The sequence below is a fragment of the Antrostomus carolinensis genome, unplaced genomic scaffold (assembly GCF_000700745.2).
Source record: "Antrostomus carolinensis isolate BGI_N321 unplaced genomic scaffold, ASM70074v2 scaffold15545, whole genome shotgun sequence".
Taxonomy (NCBI): Eukaryota; Metazoa; Chordata; class Aves; order Caprimulgiformes; family Caprimulgidae; genus Antrostomus; species Antrostomus carolinensis.
In genome coordinates, this window is record NW_010314495.1 from 6,255 (window position 1) to 14,858 (window position 8,604).

The window sequence follows — 8,604 nt, forward strand, 5'->3', positions numbered from 1 at the left end:
CCAAAGTCCCTCCCCACCTTCCTGGAGCCCCTTCAGGTACTGGGAGGTACTGGGAGGCCACTAGAAGGTCTCCCTGGAGCCTTCTCTTCTCCAGGCTGAACAGCCCCAACTCTCTCAGCCTGTCCTTACAGCAGAGCTGCTCCAGCCCTCGCATCATCCGTGTGACCTCCTCTAGACTCAGGGGGGGTTGGACTAGATGATGTCCAGAGATCCCTTCCAACCCCTACGATTCTCTGATTCTGTGAAATGACTTATGAGGTGTGTTTTGTAGTTCTGTGTCTTCCAGCTGGTGAGCGCCGAGGGCAACCGCTACAGCCTTGACCACATATCCTCCCTCTTCTCCTCGCAGGTGAGCGAGTGCTGGGGTCCAGCTTCCCCAGGCAGCACAGAGATAAGAGGGAGGGTGGCTGAGTGAGAGTTCAGAGAGCTGGACTTGGGGATTTAACTGCGAATCAAGAACTGTTTCCAAACCCAGGTTAAATGATAGGAGGGAACGTGTTGCTGTTGTTAAGTGCACAGGTCTCTCTGCTGTACTTCAGTTTGTGACAAGAAGGTAAATATGTGTTCTCTGTCCTAGGAGACTCTCGTTGACTTTGCCTTAACCTCGACTGAGATCTGGGCTCTGTGGCACAACGAAGAGAACCAAACTGTTGTGAAATACATCAACTTTGAGCAGTGAGTTTCTGTGCTGAATCGTTAGCGTTGATGGCCTGGCAGGGGAACTGCAGGAGCAGCTCCAAAATGCTGTTCCTTAAAAACACCACTCGAGCTCCTCAACTCTCCTGCTTTGCTGACTCAAGTGTGTGGAGATGCAGCAGGACCCAGTTCTTCCTATTGTGATGTTTGTGTCACACGCACGACTGTGTCTTCCTGCAGTCAGATTACATGGAATTTGGGTTTTTTGTTCTTCTGCTTTATAATAAAGCTGCAGCTCAGCTGCAGGAATGTGAAAAATGTAGAAAGCTGGGCAGCAGGCTTGCTGGGAGTGGAACCTGCTGTGAGCGTATCGGAGGGAGGGCTGAGCTTCACTGACAGCTCCTTCAAAACATAATCAGCTGATCTCTTCTAAGAAACATCACATTTTGAGGAGACCAGTGATGTGAAAGAATCATTCCTGTCTTTATAAAGCTGAGAGGGGCAGGCTTAGTGCATAACCAGACCAGGGAGTTAAGTTCTGGGTGCAAAAATACTGTGAATATGCAAGTTTAGGCAGAAGAATCTCGTGGTCAGTCTGAGCAAGTCACTTGGTGAGAACATTGATATAAATGAAGGGATCCAACCTGTTCTGTTAGCTCAGGGCTGGGGCTGCTGCCATTGAGCTCTCCTGCCTAAACCTGCCACTTGTCACTAGTCAGAAGCTCCTGTTGCCAGATCCAAGGGGCTGTGGGTGCTGTAAAATGCCTGATGAAGGTGACAGGTCTGGTTCAGGTGGCTGCTCCCGGACACGCTGTGTTGCAGCACTGCAATGCAAAGCTGATTCTGGTTTTCTTTTTCTTCCAGAAATGTCGCGGGCCAGTGGAACCAGGTCTTTGTGCAGCCACTGCCTGAAGAGGAAGTGACTGTTCGACAGGACCAGGACCCCAGGGTGAGCTGCCTGTAAAATAACAACGAGAAGTCATGAAGCTTAAAGTGCCTGGGAGAACGTTAGGACAGTTGAAGTGGATAAATTTATATTGATACAATCTTAAAATTACTCCAAATTAAAGGGGACAAACCTTAGTCTCTGTTACCACAGCGTTGAATCCCTTTAGCCTGCTTATGAAACCAGAAGTTGAGGGATGAAGAGAATTTCAAGTCAGTCAAGAGAGAACCTTGAGACAAGCCATGTGAATAAACAAGATGTGGAGTGTGTGGGAAGAGGCGTTCGATCACGGGAGCTGCTGAGGGGTCGGAAAGGGGGGAGGTTGGAGCCAGGTGTGGGGATGAACTGAAGCTGGAAAGAAATAACAGATCCAGGGGATGAGAAGGGAATGGGAAGAAGCTTGAGAATGGGAGGAAGGACCAGAAGCAGCGTCTGAAATGCTTTACCTCTGACCTGTGTGTTTCCTTGAATTGCTCTCTTGCAGGAAACCTACCTGGAGTATCTCTTCATGCCTGGCCGGTTCACGAATGCAGCTATCCAGAAGGCTTTGCAGGTAGGTCAGAGGACATTTATTGCACCCCCTGTTCAGCTTCTCCTTCCTGGCCCTTTAGATGTGAGGCAACAGGATTCCTTGGAGCTCTTGGTGGGGATCAGTTTGCGTTTGGTACCGTGTAGACCTGACAGTGGTCCCTGAAGCAAGTCAGTGGCTGTTTCTCAGAGTATGAGACCACTTGGCTCTGACTCCTTTAGCCAGTGGGAGGTTAATGATGGGACTCGATGATCTTAAGGGTCTTTTGCAATCAAGGCAGTTCTGGGATTACCTGGGGCTGTTGAGGGCAGAGCAAGGCGACACATGGTGCCTGTTTAGGAAAAGTGGAAAAGCCAAATTTCCACTGCTCTCACCATTTTGATTCTTTGTGCTGTGACCTTATGGAGACCCACAGCAGGGTACGAGGGAGCTGCACTGAAGGTGTGCAGCGTTTCTTTCCTTACATCCCAGTGCACAGGAGGCTTCCTCCATTTCCACAGGAAGAGGGAAGCCAGCTGAGCATCCGTGTATCCCACATTTACCAGCCAGACATGGTTTATAACACTTCTGTCCCGCAAATGATGCTCTCATGTTTGTTTTACATCACTCAATGCTGCTTGAGCCTCGGGGACGCAGCTGTCTTGCTTCAAAGTAAAAGTTTATTGTGCTGCTTTTCAGATTTTTTCTCAAGGAGCTGAGAGACACGTGGATCTGACGTGGGATGAGTTAAAAAAAGAGGTTACCTTAGCTGTGGAAAGCGAGGTGAGATTTATTTTTCACCCCCCACTGTGTCTTGTTCTTAATTCGTTGTGTGTATTGTGATGGTTCAGCAAAGTTAAGTCAGATACAAAGTCACCTCAGGCCTTGTTTTATCCTTTGTTTCTCCAAAGGAGTTATGTGACTGTTTAAAAAAAGTACAAATCTTCATCCTACCTGCCTGGCTTTTCCATTCCCTCTTCTTTCTTGGAGTCCTTTCTTGGTGTTCTCTTGTCTCTACTCCCTGGATCCACTTTGCATGGAGCGTGCTTTGCTGATTGCACGTTGTGTGCTGAGCAGAGCTGTTGCTCATAATTTTGGACACCAGAAGATAATTTGCTTGGAGGACCTATCTGATTGATCAACTGGCTGTCCTTTTGGGTCTGAATTCCCCCCACTTTATCCTGCTTCTCCAGATTTTACTCTGATATGCTTGATTCTCTAAACCAGCAGTCCTTCCACCTGCGGCTCATCTTTGAGGCTACTTAGACTTCGCTAAAAAGCTCACAAAAAAGGTGGTTTTGTGTCCTCTGTAGCAATCTTCATGCATGATGTTTTTAGAGATCTGCAGTGCTGCCCTTTTTCTTGATGTTTTTGGTGCTTCTTTATCTAAGGTTGTGTAGAAATGGTTCTTGTGGGCTTGCTTTGCTGTGTGCTTCACTGCTGTAGGAAAAAACCTCTGGATGAGGCTTTGAGCAACCTGGTCTAGTGGAAGGTGTCCCTGCTGCTGGCAGGGAGGTTGGAACTAGATGAGTTTTAAGGTCCCTTCCAACCCAAACCAGTCTGGGATTCTATGATTCTATGATTAAGGTGGTGGGGAAGATACTACAACTGATGTTTATAAACCACAACCACGTAAAGGTGTGACACTGGTCATGAGAGACAAGATAGTGCTCTGAACGCTACAGTTTTCCTCCCTGGTTCACTGCCTGCATTCATCTGAGGTCTTGTTTTGGGTCCTGTCAGTTCCAGGGCAGCGTGACAGAGTACGAGTGCTCGCCGGAGGAGTTTTGGCAGCTCCAGGTGGAGTTCTGGTCCAAGTTCTATGCCTGTTGCCTCCAGTACCAAGAAGCGCTCTCACGACCCCTGGCCCTGCACTTGAATCCCTACACCAGCATGGTGTGCCTGCTGAAGAAGGTGAGGCTGAGCTATGGCCAACTGAAGCATTGATCTGTTGGGAGGAGTTCTTCTGACTGAGGTGTGGATTTGGGGAGCTGGAAGTGAATTTGGGAAGCTCAAAGAAAGACTTTCTCCTCATCTTTCCAGGGCTCCCTGTCTTTCCTCATGCCCTGCTCCTTGGTGGACCATCTCTATCTCCTCTCTAATGAACACCTCCTGACTGAGGATGACGCTGCCATCTTTGATGGTAAGTGAGGAGACATGGAGCTTGGTCGTTGTTGGAGGTTGAAATGCTGCATATCAGGGAAGCCCTAGCTGGTGGGGTGTGGGGACTTTCTGTAGAAGCCTCTTGAAGTGCTCCTCACTCCATAGTTCTCTATATGGAGCTAGTTTTCTTATTTGGGCATTTGCAGAGAGCTGTATTTTGTGAAACCAGCCATCCTGCTCAGACCAGGAATTAGAAAAATGGTGTCAAGGCTGCAAATCTGCCAGGACTTATTTCACATAACTTAAGAAGGAAGAATCCTGGATTTCAGGCTGTGTTGCTCAGTGACAGGGACCTGCACTGGTGGCTCCTTTGCCCGGGAGTCTACAAACTACCTGTGTAGGCTGCAGTTTGCTGGTGCCACCTTTGTGCCCAGATCTGTGGGACAGGTTTCCCAGGTTGGAGCTCCACAGTGTGCTGCCAGGTCCCCAGTGCTGGTGGGGAGAGCAAGATGGAGCAGCTCATGGTTCTGATCATGTGGGTGAAGCCCTGTATGAACCCTGCTTGATGTTCTCTCAGCTTTGCCATCCCCACTGAGAGCTGCAGGAACTCCTCTGACTCGTTGCAAGCAGTTCTTTTTCATAAAATTCCCCAATCTCTGTGTCTTGCTGATGGAGTGAACAACTCCCTCCTGAAACTACAGGAAAAAAGGGAAACTAGTGACCCTCTGAGCACCCTGGACTCAACTGCCCACTTCTCTAAACTTCTTTTTTTAGTGAAATGTTTTAGTATAAATGTTTTTGTGTACACTGTGGAGAGGGACTGACTGTGCCATTTCTCATCTCCGGGAAGTCAATGCCAGCCTGTGCACAAGTTGTCATTAATATTGTCACCACAGTGCCCTCTATGCTCTGCTGGCCCTGGAATGACGTTTCACGAGAAAAAGGCAACGGAAAATGTTACCTAAGCTCCACTTTCATGCTCGAGTGATTTTTATATATTTTTATCCAGAAGAATTGTCAGCCGTTTGGTTGAGCTATTTCTGGCTCTGGGGGAAGGAAAGCTGGAGGCCTGGGCTGGGTTGGGTTGGGTTGGGGAGGCTAACAGTTCCTACCCTGTCTGTTTTAAACTCCTCAAAATATGTGCCTTGATTTTAAAAACACCCAGGTAAAGGATTGTGTGGCAAAGCAGTGATTGAAACCCTCAGAGCTGAATTTTCTGATCTGAAAATCCTCTCTCCCTCTCTGCTGGGAGGTGGATGGCTGCTGTGAGAGAGTGTGTTCTGCTTGGCAGAGCTAAGCTCTCTGAGCCCTTTGCTCTGGGGTTTTTTTGCTCTTACACTGCACTAATTGCTTCCTTTCAACTTGTGTCTGGAGAAAATCCCTTGGAGGGAATTTCATTGTTTTGTTGTTGCATTAGTCCTTTTTTTTTTTTCCTTTTTTTCTTTTTTTTTTTGCTTTCCAAATAATAAAGCTCAAATGTTTCCCTTGTCAACTCCTAAGTTTTACTTCAGCTTCGGAGTTACCAGGGAAGGGTCAGTTTGACATGTGGGACTGAGACTTAAGACTAATCTGCTGCTAGGTTGGTTTTTTTTTTGCTGATAGGAGCTGAACTAACTGGTTTTTGAATGGTCCTCCCACCTTGGCTTTGAAATGACTTGTAAATATACAGTTAGGTTCTTTCATTACAGATTTGGAGATGTCTCGTGATGTTGTCTGTCTTGTCCAGTGCCTTCGACTGATCGGAGAATCAATTTCCATGGAAATGGCATTCATCATGGAAATGGCTTGCTCCCGCCTCCAGCCTCCAGAAAAGGCTGCAGAGCAGATCCTGGAGGACTTGATAGCTAATGACACGTAAGGAGATGTTTTTGCAGAAGCTTCTGCAGGGAGAGGCGGATGGCTGAGCAGGGATTGCCTGGAGCCTTTCTTCATTAACACCAAAGTGGTTTTTAAGATGTGCAGGCTCTCCCTGTGCTGCAGGAAACTTTTCCAGGTCCCCTCAGAGATGGGGAGTGTGGGTATTGGTGATGTTAGCAGGGTTTTCCATCCAGAACCCCCTTGCTGTTGCCTGTGGTCCCTTCTGAAAAGACATTTGGGGGATTCCAGTACCTGAAAGGGCTCCAGGAAGGCTGAGGAGGAACTTTTGAGAAGAGCAGGGAGTGACAGAACAAGGGGTGATGGTTACAAACTGGACAAGAGTAGATTTGGATTAGATATGAGGAAAACATTCTTGACACTGGCCCAGGTTGCCCAGAGAAGCTGTGGCTGCTCCTCCCTGGAAGTGTTGAAGGCCAGGTTGGATGAGGCTCTGAGCAACCTGGTCTAGTGGAAGGTGTCCCTGCTGCTGGCAGGGGGGTTGGGACTGGATGAGCTTTAAGGTCCCTTCCCACCCAAACCATTCCATGATTCTGTGCTTCTCAGGTGAGAGAGAGAGCAGAAGAGGAACAAGTTCCTATTAGGTGATGGTTGCAGTGTGGAAAGCAAGTGCCTGCAGACATTAGGTAGAGGTCAGAGCCTTGGTGAAGCCATGTGGTTACAGTGCTCACCTCCTGAAATCATTCCCCTGTGGAATGCCAGCTATCTCACTGTTATTTCCTGGTAGCCTGAGGAAGTGGAATAAATAGATTGATCCCTGCAGGCGCTGTAATAAAACTCCAAGCCAGAGGAAGATTCCCATCAAGAATGTCCAGGCTGATCAGATACACTTCCAGGGAGGATCTGTAGGGAGGAAAGGGAGCCCTCTGGAGTTTAAACCTCAGGTTGCTACTGATGATGGTGATGATGATGATGATGATTATTATCTTCTTTTTACTTTGCAGGGAAAATGTGATGGAGGATATAAACAGCAAACTGCAGGAGATCAGAAACCCCATCCATGCCATCGGGGTGCTCATCCGAGAGATGGACTACGAGACAGATGCTGACATGGAAAGAGGTGAAAGCTCTGCAGCAGGGCGTTTGGGCTAGGAGAGAAGCTGCTCAGCGAGTGTTCTCGTCGGTCTCGTTCCTCTCCTGATGATGAAGGTGATTTTCTCTTTCAGCTCATCATCTAAATATGCGCCTGAACCTCACCCAGCTGTACGGCAGCGGCACGGCTGTCAGCGTGGTTTGCTGTGGGGTGTGTAAGATTGCCACCATCCGTTTCCTGATCTGTCGGGACCTGTTGATCCTCCAACAGCTGTTGCTGCGGCTTGGAGATCCTGTGAGTACAGCCCTTGAAGCTACTGCAAAGCTCTTTGAACTTTTGAATCTTAAGATTCTCCTGGTGCCAGACTCTTGAGCTCTGTCTCTTCCCACAAAACACTAGAGGCTGTTTGAACCAGCCCCAGGCTTGGGCAAACCCTCTTCTCTCCTCCACCTGCTTTTGTCATCCTAAGCAAAGCAGCGGTGCGCTCACACCCTAACTCCCTCTTTCCACGCTGAGCATCCAGGAAGCAGGAAAACTCTCTTTGCAGGAGGAGGGAGGGCATCATTTACAGCCTCCCACCTGAATCAGCACTACCTGAGCACCTACAGTTCTCCCATCTATTCCCCATCCCTCCCACACCACCGCACATGGTAGCAGCCTTGTTCTCTGGCCCGGTGGCGCGGCACGGCAGCAGTGTTTACCCAGAGGCTGTGATTTCACCCTCTGTGAGGCTGCTCCAGCCAGTGGAAACAACCACTGTGACGGCAGCTGTGTTTGTGGTTGTGGGTTGGGCTGCTCTGGGTCCATCCTGTTGGCACTGTGGCTGCAAGAGAGATGATGCTGATGGTTTGGGTGGACGCAGGGATGTGGAACAAGTCCCCAGACAAGGGCAGTGTTGTTTAAACCAATATTATTTACTTGGAAACGTTACTGCAGTAGTTTCTTGGTTGAAAATAAATCCTGTTCGTCCCGGATAAGGTTGCCCTGGTAGCATTTAAAGCACGTTGCAAGGTGCCCTTCTGGAGCCAGGCTCTCCCAGACCACAGGGCACATAACCTGCTGCTTGCTTGATGAGGAGCTGCTGCTTTGCCACCTCGACACACTGTGTCCTTCACAAGCGTGGGTTGCTTTTCCTCCCGTGTCACCTATTGCCACTCTAGGCTGGAGCAGCAGGGCTGGGCCACAGGATGGTCTCTGCAGCAAAGATGTGATTTCACCTGGTTGACAGCCAGCTGGCCATGAGTCAGCAGAGTGCCCAGGTGACCAAGAAGGCAAACAGCACCCTGGCCTGTGTCAGGAACAGTGTGGGCAGCAGGATCAGGGAAGTTCTCTTCCCCCTGTACTGGGCACTGGTGAGGCCGCAGCTGGAGTGCTGGGTTCAGTGTTGGTCCCTTCACTCCAAGAAGGACATGGAGGTGCTGGAGCGTGTCCAGAGAAGGGAACGGAGCTGGGGAAGGGTCTGGAGCACAAGTGTGCTGAGTTCCCTTGTGGCTGAGGGAACTG

The 8,604-nt window shown here is 49.2% G+C and overlaps 1 protein-coding gene across 1 annotated transcript in view; it reads left to right on the forward strand.

Moving 5' to 3' along the window:
• The window catches only part of LOC104524709 (nuclear pore complex protein Nup160-like), a gene marked incomplete at both ends in the record, with an annotated part of 14,869 nt that overhangs the window by 5,158 nt on the left and 1,107 nt on the right, over positions 1-8,604 (forward strand). The window contains 10 exons of the mRNA XM_010167668.1: positions 272-349; positions 578-675; positions 1,501-1,585; positions 2,067-2,135; positions 2,790-2,873; positions 3,834-4,004; positions 4,134-4,233; positions 5,882-6,047; positions 7,013-7,128; positions 7,235-7,395. Coding sequence (XP_010165970.1) covers positions 272-349; positions 578-675; positions 1,501-1,585; positions 2,067-2,135; positions 2,790-2,873; positions 3,834-4,004; positions 4,134-4,233; positions 5,882-6,047; positions 7,013-7,128; positions 7,235-7,395 — 1,128 coding nt within the window. The remainder of the gene's footprint in view (positions 1-271; positions 350-577; positions 676-1,500; positions 1,586-2,066; positions 2,136-2,789; positions 2,874-3,833; positions 4,005-4,133; positions 4,234-5,881; positions 6,048-7,012; positions 7,129-7,234; positions 7,396-8,604) is intronic.